This window comes from Spea bombifrons, chromosome 10 (assembly GCF_027358695.1).
Source record: "Spea bombifrons isolate aSpeBom1 chromosome 10, aSpeBom1.2.pri, whole genome shotgun sequence".
Lineage (NCBI taxonomy): Eukaryota > Metazoa > Chordata > Amphibia > Anura > Pelobatidae > Spea > Spea bombifrons.
In genome coordinates, this window is record NC_071096.1 from 37,224,498 (window position 1) to 37,241,929 (window position 17,432).

At 45.2% G+C, this 17,432-nt stretch overlaps 2 protein-coding genes across 2 annotated transcripts; one reads left to right on the forward strand and one right to left on the reverse strand.

Moving 5' to 3' along the window:
* The first annotated feature begins 707 nt into the window (after window positions 1–707).
* Window positions 708–14,344, forward strand: ANKRD27 (ankyrin repeat domain 27). Its single transcript, XM_053449401.1, has 30 exons — window positions 708–826; window positions 1,142–1,231; window positions 2,271–2,515; window positions 4,470–4,580; window positions 4,755–4,911; window positions 5,054–5,208; window positions 5,402–5,461; window positions 5,545–5,598; window positions 5,702–5,767; window positions 5,982–6,058; window positions 6,406–6,527; window positions 6,811–6,889; window positions 7,317–7,446; window positions 8,257–8,346; window positions 8,896–9,023; window positions 9,124–9,206; window positions 9,338–9,453; window positions 9,963–10,055; window positions 10,454–10,651; window positions 10,733–10,792; window positions 10,888–11,004; window positions 11,234–11,278; window positions 11,444–11,566; window positions 11,778–11,975; window positions 12,249–12,368; window positions 12,493–12,654; window positions 12,934–13,036; window positions 13,129–13,198; window positions 13,439–13,511; window positions 13,727–14,344. The coding sequence occupies exons 3-30, from the start codon at window positions 2,414–2,416 to the stop codon at window positions 14,222–14,224; spliced, it is 3,390 nt and encodes a 1,129-aa protein (XP_053305376.1). The 5' UTR covers window positions 708–826; window positions 1,142–1,231; window positions 2,271–2,413; the 3' UTR covers window positions 14,225–14,344.
* Window positions 14,345–15,349: 1,005 nt separating this feature from the next.
* PDCD5 (programmed cell death 5) lies at window positions 15,350–17,272 on the reverse strand. Its single transcript, XM_053448664.1, has 6 exons — window positions 17,124–17,272; window positions 16,595–16,635; window positions 16,377–16,438; window positions 16,186–16,277; window positions 16,037–16,108; window positions 15,350–15,924 (listed from the first exon to the last, which is right to left on the reverse strand). The coding sequence occupies exons 1-6, from the start codon at window positions 17,187–17,189 to the stop codon at window positions 15,880–15,882; spliced, it is 378 nt and encodes a 125-aa protein (XP_053304639.1). The 5' UTR covers window positions 17,190–17,272; the 3' UTR covers window positions 15,350–15,879.
* Window positions 17,273–17,432: the final 160 nt, after the last annotated feature.

Consider the following 17,432-nt stretch of genomic DNA (forward strand, 5'->3'; position numbering starts at 1 on the left):
CTGGCCACAGCCATGTCCCCTCCCAGGCCCGTCAGAGCCGCCTGCACAGTCACCTCCCAGGCCCATCAGAGCCTCCTGCCACAGCCACGTTCCCTCCCAGGCCCATCAGTACCGGCCACCGCGGCCGCGTCCCCTCCAAGGTCCACCAGAATCGCCTGCCATAGCCACGTCCCCTCCCAGACCCATCAGAGCCGCCTGGCAACAGCCACGTCCCCTCCCAGACCCATCAGAGCCGCCTGGCAACAGCCACGTCCCCTCCCAGGCCGGTCAGAGCCGCCTGGCCACAGCCACGTCCCCTCCCAGGCCCGTCAGAGCCGCCTGGCCACAGCCACGTCCCCTCCCAGGCCCGTCAGAGCCGCCTGGCCACAGCCACGTCCCCTCCCAGGCCCGTCAGAGCCGCCTGGCCACAGCCACGTCCCCTCCCAGGCCCGTCAGAGCCGCCTGGCCACAGCCACGTCCCCTCCCAGCGGCTCCCGCGTAGATTTATTCCGCTCGTCCCATTTATTCACAGTCGGCTCTGAATTCAGTTTAACGGTTGAAAGACTTTTGCTAAATAATTTAAGGACTTTGGGACACCGAGATCTATTTTTGCCCGGGAACAAACGCTTTTTCCTGAATAGCACATTCTGTAAGAAACGTCTTCGTTCTGGTAGAAAAGTAACGTTTTTCTTTTTTGTTTAGTGAAAGTCACTTCGCGTCGAAGAACGACAACAAACCCCCCGAAGCCGTGAATGGGATTTCCGTGAGAGAGATCTTCCGTGCTGCCGCCGCTCTAAAGACATTTCTGACCCCTTCTTTCTCAAGGGGGTCCGCAGGGCCCGAGGATGTAGGTTTGCTAAAAGAGGACAACCTTTTAATAATGCAGCATTGTTTGTTCTGCATCAAAGCAACGGGCAGATGTTACAGCCGTGATATCTCCCATGATCGCGTGTTATTAATATGTAACTGTATCCATCGCCTGTAATGGTCTTTATTACAAATGCTAAGATGGCATAAGGCAGTCTTCTTTCTAATTTACCCTCACTAGAGGTAGATCTTTTTTTCTTTTGCCCTAATCTGGCAAAACAATAGCATTCGTAGTTCAGAATCATGTTGATGCAACCCCTGGATTACATCTAAGTATTTTAATATCGCCTTGTAGTTGGAGCTGACCGTTTGATGACATCATCCACGTTTAACCCCCAATTCAGCCCGAAGGCGATCGGAGTCCACGTTTGGAGACACTCTCTAGGTAGGTGAGATTCGGAAGTCTCTTAGAAGCTCTGCGGTTTGAGGAGAGCGATAAAGATTCCGCTTCCTAATTGGAAAGTCAGATATCTAATTGCGTTTATTCCCACGGGCTCCTGACGATAGTTTGAGCTCCCGGAACCGGTTTAATGGACTGGTTACACTGCAAGCGTAAGTGATCGCCACGAACGAGCCCCACTAGAAGAAGATCCATCAGGAAGACGATTAACCCCTTCACAACCAGCTCCCTTTTTTTAATGTAGGGAACGGGGTAAGGTTGGCGAGGCTTTGCATGCTATAGGATGACTGCGAAATTTTGACATTGTAAGCAAGCCGGAACATAACTAAAGTGTCATGGGATTTGTAGTTCACTCCAGCGAGGTTACCTGTCCCAGGTATGAAGCTTACAGCTGCCCACTTGTAGTATTATCGGGGGGCAACGATGCACCCCGTGAGTTGGTCGTGTTCCTCCTGCTAACGGGAGGGCTGTGAGTTTTTAGCTTGCTTGGCTGCGCTATGACAGATGTAACCGTGCCAGGAATAAGAGGCTTTTCTGCGAGTTATTTGTGATATGTAATCTCATGTCGCAAACTGAAGGGAGATCAGCTAATAACCCCTTTCCCTGGGACCATCTGTCTGATTAGAACCATATAAAATCACTCCGTTCTGCCCCTAACCTTTATTTGCACTTATTGGAATACCACTATTTTTTATTTATTTTTTTAATATTGTTTTTTTTTATTATTATTAATATTATTGCATTATTTATGTATGCAGGATTTTCATTTAAAGTTTAAATGTGCGTGTTCCACATAACAAATCCCATAAAAAATATAAAAATATTCCAAAAAACCTCTCTATCAATTAAGTGTAATTCTATTCAGTGATGTGTATATTTAAAAAATGTCATGTACAAGGGACAGTCTGTCTAGATTTTAATATTTTTTTTTTTGCAGCTTTCATACATTATTTTGATTTCAGATGAAATAATGAGTTATTTCTCATGACTTTGTATATATCCATATCATTCTTTCTGTCCTCAGGCTTGGCCGTCTTCCAACCGCGAGGATTTTTTCGCTCTCCAATCGCTCTCCAATTCTGGAGATTAAGAGAGACGGCATGAAATGTAAGAATTAAACATGATTGCTCCCTTGACGTTGAGCGGCTTGCGGAATTGACGATCCTTATGGCTATGTATGATGAGGATATCCCGAACAACCCTTTTTATCTGGCTATCCAAAAGCAGCGGCCTGATCTGGTGGATAGGGTAGCAGAGGCTCACGGCATTGTAAGTAGCCCAACGGCCGATCTTCTTACGGCGCCTTTATTGGGTCCATATAATCCTGAATAAATTCTATATAGAACCCGGGGAAGGTACAGAGATCTAGTTATCGCTGTCATCTATAAATGATATTGCTTAGTTTATCACATCGTGGCATGTTAATAAAAACTGTTTGCAGGGCTACATTGAAGCCGTTGCTTCCCTGCCGATGTATAAGTGTCCCTGATCAAAGGTTTTGCGGTCCAGCGTATCCAAACAGATGGACCCTTCGGTGAAGCATGAATTTTATTCTTGCCGAATGATCCTATTAAATAAATGGAACGCTAAAGTGTCACGTGATCAGGATTACTGCATGCCCACAGCTGCCTGCTAAGTTAACGACGTGGCGGAGAGACGGGGCATTTCTTGCCGCATAGGCATTGCGGTCTGTTAAAGCCTAGGGGTTATTGGAAGCACCACGGTCTTCCAACGATGCCACTTTCTCTAGATTGAGAATAACCGGCGCGTACAACAAAAAAACATTGCTGGGTTTGGTCTATTTGTGCCGGCCTAAGGTGTCCAAATAAGAAGCCACAAACCTAAAGAGCGAGATAGTCTCGGGCTCCTAAATTTGGACATCTGGCACCTACAAAAAAGTCTCCCTCCTTGCTCCCGACATAGAAGTACCTTGCCCCATCTTTGGCATTTAAATAACTCATGTTTTTCTCTCCAGCGATAAGGAGAGAGCTGTTAAACTTTTCTGTATTCTCTCGGGCGTCTGAGTCTCCCCGGATGTCTTCTCAGCAGACAAATGAATGCTTCCAAGCACTTTCTAACACGCCTAATCCTCACGCTCTCGAGCTTAAAACCTTACGCTTTAAATGATTAAACAGAAGAAAATAGTGTGTGTGGGGAAAATAATTAGCTTCCTGGCCTTGTTAATGAGATCTGATATTAAGAGCTTCGTCCTCCACATTGCAGATTTACATTATTAATTACCCTTGAAGTCTCACTTGCCCTTTGGATTCAAAGGGCAAAAATCTTTGCGCGTTCCTTCAGTAGCTAAACTGGATAATTGTCTCCAAAAATGCTTTTTTTTTTTCTTTATTTATTATTTTCATTTGTTTATTTAATTGTGCAATATTCTACAGTTTGTACAACTTAACGGTTTAAAGTCTCTTCAGGAATTGTATCCGTGGTTCTATACATCAATGGCGGCCCAAATAACGCCTAATGTGCCCATTAACCCTCAGAAGTCCCCGGAAAAATAAGGATATCAGTCTTTCATGTCTGCGAAAGCGTGGCATTTCGCTGCAGGCTGTTTGTCGAACGCTCTCGCGGCTAAACCTTGTGACCGGATTCATAAAAATTCCGATAGGGAACACTCCTCTATTCCGCGCCATACGGGGGCTGTTTACGCGATTGCGACAGAAGCTCCACAAAGACCGTTTTAATCCGCCGGGCAGCAGAGAAATTGTCTAAATCCGCTTTTTAATTATTTGTAGTGCTAACTCATCTTAACTCTCTAGCCGGGTTCCAAGCGATACGATTAAAAACATACTTCTGGCACCGTCCAGAGACTACTCCAATTTAGAAATCGCCTGATCGGTTACGTTGACCTTCTCCAGAAAGCCAGCACGGGGCTACTAATTACGGAGAGCTTAGCGTGAGAAAAAAATGAGTATTGCCGTTAATTGAGTGGATTGATTGGCATGAAATGGCAGTTTTTCTCGTTAGAGTAAAAAAAATCTAATAACAATGTCTTTGATACCGCAGAGTTTAATGGCAGCGCCTGGTAGGGGACCCTGCGGGGCACACGGAGCTGGAGCCGATTCCGCGATGCCGTTATAATTTCCCTTTTTTAATGATTTAACAGGAATTTATTACTGCGAATGAGCGGTGATTTGTGAGACGGCGATGTTTTTTTTTTGTTTTTTTTTTTTTAATTTTTTATTAACGGGCCTCTTTTTCTTCTTTGAAGGTCTTGGTCCCGTGTAAGGGAAGCCTGTCCAACGTCACTTACTCCTCGTTTCCATTCGATTCGTATGTTTTAAAACACACAGACGGTGGATTTCAGACAGAAAATGGAAAGGTAAAAATGAGTTAATTTCTTTGGCTATTTCTAGTTTAAATATACTTTATCGGACCGGCTCTTGTGCCGGCCTGGTTACCCCAAACAATATCAGTCCTGTGCAGCCAAGTAGCTGTTGGTTGCCATTTGTGGATAAGCATTATTAACCCTTTCTTGTTTCTTTTTTTTTTGCAGGCTGTTCTTATCCAAGGTAACTTGGTTAAACTGGGTGCGGGTTTTGCGTCTCCCCTCTCTGTGCCGATTCTCTTTGAAGAGACCTTCTACAACGAAAAAGAAGAAAGTTTTAGCGTACTGTGCATTGCCCGTTCGCTAGAGAAGGACGAGAATGCCGGTAAGCCGTTATTGCCGTATTCCAGGGTTTTTAGTGCTTTAATGGATAACGGTAAGGGGAAGATAAAGGCTCCAGAGAGCACTTGGGATGGGAAGTCTGTGCCGCGGAAGGTTGTCTACTTTGTGCGATTTCTGTTGTTTAGAAGAACTGCCCCCAGCCTCGGCTCCATGCACTTTGAAGAACATAGACGATGTCAGGGAATATTTGGGAAAACACGTCGAGAGATTCGACAAAAATATCTCCTCGTTCCGTGGCACATTAAAGCTACACGAAAGGAAGAGCCTCCGCCATTACATCGTGAGTTATCGTCCCACGAGTCTTTGTGCGTGTGTTCGCCCCAAAGATTGGATGGACGCCGGCGTGCGCCCCGCCATTCTGTTGGAAGTTAGTCCCCCTATGCCGCGTGTTTGTCGGCTCGCTAATTGTTCAAGGCTCATTCTTCGTGATCCCAGCAATGTTTCCAGGTCAAAATTAATGTCTGTCTTTCCAGGACTCTGTCAATGCTCTGTACACAAAATGTCTTCAGCATTTACTGCGGGACTCGCATCTGGTAAGACCCCGTGCTTTAGAAGACTTGTTTGGGATGCTCTTCTTTCCTTTTATATCGATTACAGTCTTTTCCTCTCTTTGTAGAGAGCAATTGCGAAGCAGGAGGCTCAGATGAATTTGATGAAGCAAGCAGTGGAGGTATTTATATTAAGCATATAACGTTCTGTTGCCAGGCCGCTGTGATAACTCAAACCTGGCCACGTTGTAGAGGAGATTTTCATGCATCTCGCTCTCTACCCAGATGTACGTTCACCACGGAATCTACGATCTGATCTTCAAACAAGTCGGGAACATTGAGGCGAGCGAGGTAGGATTCTAGGAACCGGTTACCTTTGTTACTTTGAGAGTCAAGCATAGACCATACATTTTTGGCTGTTCAGCCACAAACAATGGTCCAATAATTCCCAGTGCTTGGAACTGTGTCCGTGTCCGTGCGCTTGTGTGAAACCTGTTGTGTATTTAGATCCACGCGGCAAGCATTATCCATCATCATGAATCTGCCCTTTTCACTTCATTGCCAGGACGCTGCATTTAACAAGATTACAAGAAGCCTTCAAGATCTCCAGCAAAAGGATATAGGGGTGAAGACCGAGTTCAGGTGAGAAGTACAGTGATTTGGATTATATTTTCAATTGTTGGCCATTCATGGAACAGCCACGTATAATAAGGTTTAGTCCTTCTGTGCTCCATTTAATTAAAGGATGGCAAATATTAGGGCCGTTGATGAACACCCATACCGTCAGTTGGATTTAACATACAAGTAAAAAAACATGGTGGGGCTGTAAGGCTGCATCATCTTTCTATCTGTGCAGCAATTTACGTGTATAGTCCATTTAATGATGTCATGTGAAGGGTACGTTATGATCCTTTGAATACAGAATGTTTACAACCGTCAAACGTTTTAACGTAAATGAGCAGATTTATTTATTTTTAAACCTTTTGCAGTATTAACATCCCGCGTGCGAAGCGTGTTCTGGGCCAGCTGAACAAGTGCACGTCCCCGCAACAGAAGCTGATCTGCCTGCGGAACGTGGTACAGACCATCATGCATTCTCCGAGTCAGAGAGGTTTGTGCCGGGAGCAGTCAATCGCTTGGCCGAATCGCTTCTTGGTCCCAGATATTCCTCCTCTAGACCGGAAGGCAACTGAGGACCCTACTCTGCAACATTCTAATTCCTGTTCCAAGTTTAAATACTAGTTGTGTTTCTTTTATGCAAGCATCCCCAAAACCAAATGCGTTTCTTTAATAGATAAATGGGGGGAGCCCATGCGATCCTTGGGTTATTTTTTATGGTGTTCTCCTCCTGCTGTTTTCATTTTGTTTTTTCTTTTCTTTTCTTATCTTTGCAGTAAACATGGAGATGATGTGCGCTGATGACCTCCTGTCTGTTCTGCTTTACTTGCTTGTAAAAACTGAACTTCCTAACTGGTAAGCAGTCACCAAAGTGAACTCTGCAGCCAGGTCTGTCGTGGGTTAATATTACAAGCTACAGTTCAAATGATCGAGGTGGGATTTTTCAGCCGCTGTGTTCAAGCACAGTCTGGGTGGAAAGTCCCATCCGATGTCTAGAAAAGCTCATCTTAAATTCACAAGACAAATGGAAACACAACTTCTAAGCCTCATATGGGAAAATGTATATATATTGATATACAGTATATTTCTGTCTTATTATAGAAATAAAGTATCACAAATTCTAAATTTAATTACACGTGTTGTACTTTACTTGAAAAGTGCTCAATGCCAGTAAGGAAAATCTACGTTCCTTTTTTTTGGTCTGTTTTTTTTTTTCCTGTTTTTTTTTTTCTCTCTTTTTTTTCCCAAATAAAACTTTTTTTGTAATGTCATTGTTTGTCAGGATGGCGAATTTGTGTTACATTAAGAACTTCAGATTCTGCAGCACTGCAAAGGATGAGCTGGGATACTGTCTGACGTCGGTGGAAGCCGCCATCGAATATATCCGTCAAGGAAACCTAACAGAAACCGCGGTAAGTGCGAGATCTGCCTGGAAGCCGCGCCGGGGAGGTACTGGAGAGTATCACAGCTGATGACAGGCAGATTCTCGGCCGTTAAGGCCCTGGATGTAAATCACTCGAGAGTTAAATGTGCTTTCATCCGGTGTTCCTGGGAATGTGATTAGAATTGTTACTGTGCGTTTTTGCCACTTAGCTGTTCTACAATGTGCACTTAGCCCATTCTGTCATCTGAGCAATAAATCAGATATGCTTACAAATCCATGATATAGCCATTAAGTTTATAACTTAAACTCCCATGATGCTCGGTGAGCCATTGCCGTCCTCCTGTTAGCATGATGAGGATCATGGGAAATGTTGGCTACTGTTTGCTAAGGCAATGCCAGGAGGGATCCAGGGAAAGGACAAAAAAGAACTGAAAAAAACCCAAACTACTTAAGCCCGTGGTCCCCAATACCCACCAAAAAATCAAGTTTAAAAAAAAAAAAAGGCTTTATGCCATATTTTCCATCACCGTGGCAGCGCCGAATAATCAATATCTGTTTTGCTAATGCAATGCTCTTCCGAAAATGAATATTTAAATTCCCCGGTACTAGAGTCATTGACTTCTACATCGTCTGTCTGCTTTCCTCCAACCAGCGGTGTTCATTTCTCTTAACCCAGTGCATATGCAGGATCGCGGAGGAGCGTTGGCCCCCTGGCAAATTGTGTCGGTGGTCTTACTTCATTTGTCCCCAGCTCTGGGCTGTATGAAATGGCCGAATAGGGAACGCCGGCGGTGAATACGATCAAACGTTTCTCATTGTAACGTGCCTTCTGTTTCAGAACGTCGACAGTAATGACAAGTCCTTTTTATGGCAGAGGATGAATTTAATGTCGAGAGTCTCCACTGCTCCCATCGACTGCCTCTTCAAGGTGAACTCCCTGAAATATTCTCACCAACGCTTGTATCGTTCAAACATTCAAGAGCTTAAAAAGAATTCTGAGCAAAATGTAAAATATGATTTTCCCCCTAGTGGTTGCAGCGACGTCACCGAAAATCCTTTTTTCCCCCAAAAAAGTCAGTATAATTTTGTGATAAATCAAAATAGTGGGGTTTCCTACGTAATTAAGCATCTAGACTAAAACTGTACCATCCTTCCTCTCAAAATGTTACGTGATTTTTGGGTGGTTTATTAGAGATTTGCCACAGATCTGGCTCTCCCATGTCCGAGAACTAATTATTTAGAGCTTCTTGAACCAAGGAGAAATCCGATTGCCTTTTGGAGTCGAGAAGGAATTTTTTCCCCTTGATGGCAGAATTTGAAGTAGCTTAATTAGGGTTTTTTGCCCTTTTTTTGGAGGAAAAAATCTCAAATTGTATTTCTTGCCTTTTTTTGAACAATTCATTTGTCGCTTGCGCCTAGCAAATCCTTTTCCCTTTTTATCTGCCAAGTTTCCAATGTATTTTTCTTCTTTCTTTAGCACATCGCCTCAGGCAACCACGAAGAAGTAGATGCGTTACTGAGCCAGGGAGACAATGAAGAAGAGGTTGCTCAAAAAATGTGTCACCCTCTCTGCTCCTGTGACAATTGTGAGAAGCTCGTATCTGGGTAAGAAGCAATCCCCTGATAGCCTTTTATACCCATCAGTACGTGTTCACTTTAGTGTGTGTGTGTGTGAGATTGTAATACAAAAATGTATGTTTTCTAGAAGGCTGAATGATTCCTCAGTTGTCACTCCGTTCTCCAGAGATGACAGAGGTTATACGCCGCTTCATGTTTCAGCAATTTGTGGTAAGACATTACCTATAGTGTGTGTGTGCATATGTATATGTGTATGTGTATGTATATGTATATGTGTGTGTATATATATATATATAAATATATATCCTTCATTTTAAGGTAAACATTTTCTTTATCCCCAGGACAAGCTCAGTGTATTGATCTGCTGATATCTAAAGGTGCCGCTGTCAATGCCACCGATTATCACGGCTCTACGCCACTCCACCTTGCTTGCCAGAAGGGCTATCAGAATATATCGGTACGGTTTCAAGTATTAGGTGGATTTTCCTGTTTAGATTAAGAAAATAGGGAGCCAATATCCGTGCCGACGTTTCACGTGGGGAAATAATGTCTTAAATTTATAGGTAGGCTTTTTTCCGGATTATCGTGAGATCGGGCACTCGACGGCCGCTTTCTTAGATTTGAGATTAAAGAAGCAGAGATGGCTAATAAGTAATACATCTTTGTATAAGAGCTAGTTGGTGAAAATACCCTCCAACAAATGTTTAAAAACTGCCAATATTGCCATCAGACGATTGCGTTTTGGTTTGTTATACAGAAGTTCTTTGCCGTTATAGGGAAGAGCTCAGATAGAGTGTTGCGGGAACTGTTTAGAATGCTGCGGGTATTAGAATACAGGGGCATAGACATGTAAATGCATCTAGGGGTGCAGAAACAGACGGCACCCTTTGTGTATTTGGCTGAATTAATATTGTTACTAATTCTCATTTTCTGATATCTTATAACTATTCTTTCGATCGCCTTCAGCTTCTCCTGCTGCACTATAAGGCATCTAGAGACATACAGGACAATAACGGCAATACTCCACTGCACGTGGCCTGCACGTACGGCCACGAAGATGTAAGTACCTGCTGCGGGAAAGGGGGAATAAGCCGACCCTACAATGCGGAATTATTGTGCATTATATTTACCTTTGTGCAATTTATTGTAAGACTAGAATGCGTGTATGAGATGACTATTCACCAGCAAAATATCTTTATGACCCAGACATATGCCTGCCGTTTATTTCCCACAATGCTCAGGGCATAATCAATGCTTTTAAAGCAAGAGTAGCTACACAAGCGTCTCATTTATTTAATATTATTTATTATTTTGGTGAATGGGGATACTGTTAAGGTGGATCATTTTAAGGGGTGCGAGTTCTATAGAGAAGTCCTAGGTGGCAGAGGGTGTTGCATTGTCGCCGGTTAATTGAAGGAGGTGCGAGCGCCTCTTACTTGTAACCTTTATTCTTCCAGTGTGTGAAGGCTTTAGTCTATTACGATGTACACTCTTGTAGAATTGATTGTGTTAATGAGAAGGGAGACACAGCTCTTCACATAGCCGCTCGCTGGGGCTACCAGGGGATCATCGAGGTGCTGCTACAGAACGGAGCCGGCGTAGGTATCCAGAACCGGAGGAAGGAGACTCCGCCGCAGTGTGCTCTGAACGCCAAGGTACGCCGGCGTGATAACCGATAATAGAGCATAACGTTGGCACCCAAAAGGTTAAACGTCACGTTTTCTTTCACACCCTAGATTTTGTCCATGATGGAAAATGTCCGTAGTGTGAGCGACAAGAGGCAGAGCGTGCCACAGGTAAGCAGCACGACAGTTTCTTGGTGCCGTGAGAGTGATTGTCGAGTCCGCTGTGATATCCTGGGCCTTCTCTTCCTACGTTTGTCGACCCGCAGATCCCGAGCAGATCTCCGACACGGTCTGCGGACACCATCAGCCAGGAGTCCTCCAAGTGCAGCCTCTCTTCGCCATCCCCTGAGGCCAGGCAAGATGTGAGGGGCAAATACAGAGAGGTAAAGCTGGTGGGGTTACGCAATTGCTTTTTTCAGGGCATCAAAGCATTTTGCTAGGTCGTGTCTGTTCTAAAGAACTTGCAGTCTTTTGAGCAGCGGCCAGTCAGTGGGCAGGAGGGGCATTCGAGACATGGCTGTACTTTCTGCCTCGTTGATTGTTTCGCCGATGTGTGCTCTTCTACCTACTTGCAGGTAATATTTCTCTGTGTTCTGATTTTCCTGCATTCAGGTGGACAAGCTTTTAAGAGCTGTCAGTGATGGCGACTTGGAAATGGTAGGTTCTCCCGCACCCATTTTAAGCGTTGCCCGCGTTATGTTTCTTGCACAGAACAGATACAAATGATTTTATAATATTCCCCCAAGAAGTTGCAGTTGATGAATTGTCCAGGGGATATAAAACCCACAGGAGTGTGTGAGATTCTCGGGCTGTGTCTTGTAGGTCCGTTACCTCCTGGAATGGATAGATGAGGATATGGACGATGAGGAAGACGATGGCCTTTTAGGCAAAAAAGAGTTTTGTCACCCACTCTGCCAGTGCCACAAATGTGGACCCGTTCAGAAGGTCTGTATTAGCCTCCTTTCATGGAATATATCCAATATCCCACATGTGTTCTGTTTAGAGATCTCATGTAGTATATGCTGACATGGCATTTACTGGACACTAGACAATAAATAATAATAGTTAATAATAATAATGAATAATAGAGGCTTCGGGCTGCCCCTGATAACAGGACCCGTTCACAGGATTGTATCTTTCCTTTGTGTCTGCGCAGAAGCTCAATAATGTTCCGCCGAGTGGGCTTGGTGTCAACGTGGCGAGTCGAGACGGCTTTACACCGCTCCACGTCGCTGCCATGCAGGGCCACTCGCTTTTAGTGTCTCTCCTGTTGAAGCACGGAGCCAACGTCGACGCCAAGAATGGGAATCGAGCGCTTCCTCTGCACCTGGCCTGCTTCAAAGGGCACCCGGAGGTACGCGTGACGCTAACGGCAGACGCCCGATAACTGCTGGGTCCGAATGGCTATACTCGGTGCAACTAGTTGGTTAATGAGACTAAACGTCACTGGGGTCTATGTGTCTGGATCAGACACTCTAGCTATGGAGATTTGAATACAAAGTGATTATATTGATCAAGCTACGGGCTGTGATCAGTCTGCCAATGCCCGACTTCCTTCGTAAAGATGTTTATGGCGTGCGCTGGTATAAAACACACGTGGAAATGTATTTTTTGTCTATCCTTGCAGGTGGTGAAGATTTTACTTGAATACAGTACAGGAAAGAATAAGAAGGATATGAGTGGGAATACGCCGCTGATATACGCCTGTATAGGAGACCATATAGACATAGCGGCTTTCCTGCTAGAGGTACGCTTACGTTTTTTCCGCAATGTAGCAAAAAGACAGCAGGAGCTCCGTGTTACATATGTGTAATGCACACGTGGGATGTGATGCATGATAAATTGTGGCTAATGCCTGTTTTATGCCCTAGAATGGGGTCTCTGTGAATCTCTGCAACGTTAAGGGGAACACAGCCCTGCACGAGGCGGTGAGGAGGAACAGCGAGGCGCTGGTGCAGCTGCTGCTGTTATACGGCGCGGCGGTGGAGATTAGGAACAAGCGGCAGTACTCCCCGCTGGACTGCGCGGGGGAGGTAAGTACGGCGCTGTACCGGGGTACCAGACACACAGCCAATCGGCTTGCTACCTATTGCTAGAAATGCAGAAAAACGTCTCATCGGCCGTGCTTTTAGTAATAACGATCCACAGCTTCCTAATGGAAGTTTGTGAGTTTCTTTTACGTCGCTTAATCCAAAAACACGCAAATTATTGTAAAAAGCGATCCTGGTTTAACTATAATGGCTGCAGGTCTAGAATCGTTGCATATAAATAAAAAAAAGTTACCCCTTTTCAACTGAATTTTCTTCTTTAAGAACTCCAAAATCCAACAACTCCTGCTGTCTGCGTCCAACAACACGATCGGCGGAAACGGAACGGCTAGCAGCGAGGAGCACATCCCTCACGTCCGAAAGAAATGTAAGGATAAACCGGGATTCTTACACGCACATTATGCCTTAGAATGCGATCAGAGGTTTTATACAACTTCAAATCTTTGTGTCTTCCCAAAGCCACCCACTCCAATCCAGCAAGTACTGGAGGGAGCCCGACGCCACGGCGAGTAGAGCTTTCCAACGCAAAGTAAGTGCCTGGGTACCGCGGTACTTTAGCTCTACCGTCGGTGAAAGCCGTATAGGGGGATACAAAGCATTAGTGTTCATCGACAGCAGTCCTCTGTCTGTCCGCGTGCCTTCCTCTTAAAGGTCTGTGGAATTTATTACTGAGAAGCCTTCTCTTAATCCTCCGTCTCTTAATCACTGAGGTTTCGGACAAATTCCCGAAATTCCGCTTTGGATTATAGCTCGGTTTATTTACTTCCAGATCTTCAACTATGAAGAATCCGATACGGAGAGACAAGAGCATGCCCAATTTTGATGAAGGGCTAATAAATCAGGTATGAGAAATGAAAAAAAAGGCATATCTTTAGCTGTAGCGTTGTCATAACATATGTATACTGGTTTCCCGTGTATAAAAGTAGACTTTACTAGCATGTAAGGACATGTCGGAAGGGATGGAGACGGGACCGCCAGTTACTCCACACCCCCCGGTTTAAAGTCCCATCATGCTTTGCGTTAATAGGGATTTTCTGCTTCTTTACTTGCTCCGTAGCTCTCCATAAGCCGGTTTGAAGAAGGCGCCGTGAAACAGGGTGGCCGGGAGCAGAACCCTACGAGAGACGTTGAGACAAAGAAGGCGCTGCCCGCCGATGAGACGAGGTTCACGGTCAGAAGGCACAGTCTGAATGTTCCCTGCTTAATAGACAACCAGGACAGCTTCAGCGACACTACAGACACGTTCAACGGGACAGACGTAAGTTCTCCGCTATCCGAAACCTTCGATCAGGACTTAGAGCACGAAGCTTGCGTTAGCCACCGGGAGCTTTCGGAGATGGACCACCAGAAGGATCCTTCTCTGGTGATCACTGACATTACTGAGAACTTACAAGAACTTGCAAAGATGGCAGACCTGGAGTGTTCAGGAAGCGCGGAGTGCTGTTGTGTGGCTTGCACGCTGGCCATGGAGTCTTCGTGGTCTCTGATTGGTTCGTCCAACAACTCCGTGGGCGAGGCCTCGGGCAATGATGGCTTCGATACAATTGATCTTTGATCTCGGGCTCGCTTGGCCATGCGCTCTATAGGGCTAGGATCATGCGCTCCGGCAGTTTCGTGAGGCGAGGTGCAATGAATAGGTTCACGCGTTTCAGCGGCTGTATATTGATTCGAAAAATTATAAAAAAAAACCACAAAATGTGGTTGTAAATTCCAGGGAATTGTCCAGATTTTTGCACATTTAATGAAAAGCACAGTGACTGCTCCCACCGGGGGGATTTTGCGGTGCGGCACTTGGATTTAAACTCACTCTGATGAGCGCAGGGTCCGGCGCTTTTACTGGCATTTACCCAATGATCAAAGCAGAAAGTTCAGACAGAGGTAAACCCTGGCGACCCTGGCTGTGGTAGATTACAACTCCGACTACACTCAGCCAAACCTAATACAATGTACAGCAGCCAAAGGTTTGCCTGTGAAAACGCAAGCCTCGGTTTCTCCGATCAGCCTTCGGGGTGGGTATCCAGTATATGTCATTCACAGAGATACGTAGCTGCTTTCTTTTTGCCGTTTTAACCATTGCAATACCAGGGAAGACTCAATCATTGCTCATGTTTATACGCCCACGTCCAGAAACAGCTATTTTTCTAAGTAATTTATGATTTCTCTAGTTTGTGTTCTGATGTGCCTTTCACTGTGCCAAATACTTAAATAAACTAAAATGCTAGACCTTATTAATCTTATTGGACAAGCTGATTCCCTCTCTAAATGTAGGGGTGCAATTCTGACTTGTTAGCCTTGAATGGAGGTTGCGGGCCGCACGTTAGCTAATCCTATTCCGTAAATATGTACATTTTCAGCGCGTGATTAGCAAACCAGATTAAAGCGATATATACCTCTCTACTATATGCACTTCAATAGCACATGCGCATTGTATTCTTTCTAATCCAGTTTTTCTCTATCGCAAAGCACCATCACACCCAATGCTTTCCGATGAGCTGCCATTCAAAGCGCTATGCTAAATCGAGACGGTAAATGTTATTCAAGTCCTTGATACATTTAATTCTTTATTAATTTAGCTCTTGTTAGGGTGTGACGGTCCCTTTTCAGGCTCAGGAAGAATCACACGAAGCAGGGATCCATCTTAATGGCATCAGCGATAAATAATGCTATAGGCTCTGAAGCAGAACGATGAAGAGCAGACGTTTACTTTTTGGTACAAACAAAAAAAAATCCAACGTGGCTCAAAAACACCCCGTACTACCACGTCTGACTGTTATGTAAAGTAAAGGTAGTCACTAAGGCTCCTTTCTGATGTCACACAGCACAAAGGGTCATTGTTTATTAATCGTGGCAAATATGCCTCTAAATTAACATATCTGTCATAGTTACAAGTCTACAAAATACGACTCAAATTTCAGGGAATTGTAAGCCCTTCTTGAAATACTTTGTATCAAGTTTTTTCTTTTTATAAATAATTTAACATTGAATAAGGGATGGAGAAGATATGTCGGGGGGGTGAATTAGATCCTTAATGTAAAACAGGTCACTTAAATCTGCAAATGAAAGAAAGAAGAAAAAAAGGCAGGCGTCTCAAAAATTTGTAGCATTAAACTTTAGAAAGTAGAAGTCTTTGTTTCAGTGCCTTCTTCCTTAAACAGAACGGGCGAGTCGAGAGCCGCTGCAGCCCTGTTCTCCCTCTCCGCGCCTGGCCTCTCAGTCGTCTTCCTCGTCGGAATCCATTACTTTCCTCCTGTTGAACTGGGGGGGGGTACAAGTTACACCAAGGCTGGAACACCAAGGCTGGAACACCACGACTATTCTTTCGCTGGCGTTTAATTATATTATTTATTATTATATATTATTAACTCACCTTGACCGTTGTCTTTTTCTCTGTCTGCTGACTCACTTTCTCCAGGATTTCAATCAGTCCCTCCTCTGAAAGCTGAATAAAACAATATCTACATTAGAAATCCGTGCGTATAATGGAACGGCAGATTTAGTAAATATAGGGACACCTACCTTCCCACCAAGCTGCCCAAATCGAGCCATTTGGATAAGGTAATTTTCGACGGCTTTGGCTTTTTCAGGCTTTACAAGGGCCAGGTTATTCACTGTTTAAAAGGAATATAAAGCGGTATTTATCTCTAGACAGCGGGAAGTGTCCTATTGTTGGGTTTCGAACCCAAATTAAAAGCTGGGTTTATACTCACGGCGCGCACGGGCTGCCTGGCTGAGGACTTGGGCTAAAACATTATTTCTCATATCGTCTTCCCTGCAATTAAGAAAGATGGTGTGAGGAGCAGCGATGCAGAGCGTTCACACGGCGGGTACTGCGCAGATTGTTTTATATTGTTAATACAGACGCCAAAAATAGGGCTTTTTAGGGGGAACCCCAAATAATCGCGGAACGGCCGGCGCTCTCACGTACCTCTGCTTGGCTTCCTGCTGTGATTGGTCGCTCCCAGCATCCTGAGAGAGACAAACTATTATAAATATTACAGACTTTTTTCTAAATATTTTATAAGAAAATATACAAATATATGCAGGCTGAAAATGGCAGACGTGGCAATTATCCTGCAGGCTCCGAGTACCCTGTGCCAGTGGGGGGGGGGCAGTGCCAGTCACCCTGCAGACCCCCCCCCCAGTACCCTGAGAGAAGCCTGTAGGCAGTGTCAGTCACCCTGCAGCCCCCAATACCCTGTGAGAAGTTCCAGTCATCCTGCAGCCCCCCGGTACCCTGTGAGAAGACTGGGGTAAGTGCCAGTCACCCTGCAGCTCCCCGGTACCCTGTGAGAGGCCTAGGGGCAATGCCAATCTCACTGCAGGCTCTCGGTACCCTGTGAGTGGCCTTTGGGCAGTGCCAGTCACACGAAGCCCCCCAGTACCCCGTGAGAGGCCTAGGGGCAGCCACCGTGAGGTACCCCGTGCCAGGCCCAGTCCTCCAAGTAGGCGCTCACCCCTCGCTTGCCCTGCAGCTCGGACAGCCGCTGCTTTCTTATCGTTTCCAGCTCGGGATCCGCCATCGTTGCTGCTGCTGACACCTGGCTGGCTCCGTTAAGCCTCCCCGTTCTCGGCACGTATTACGTTACCACGCCCTGCAACCCGCAGACCCGCTAATCAATGAGACGCAGGCCGTGCAATCGATCGCAGAATGTGTTCTGCATCCCGTTGCCATAGAAACGACAGAAAGCTGCACCTAGCGTGAAGATGGCAGGGTATGCCTTTATTTCCCTGGGCCAAAGAGGGGTTAACGGTGTGACTATTAT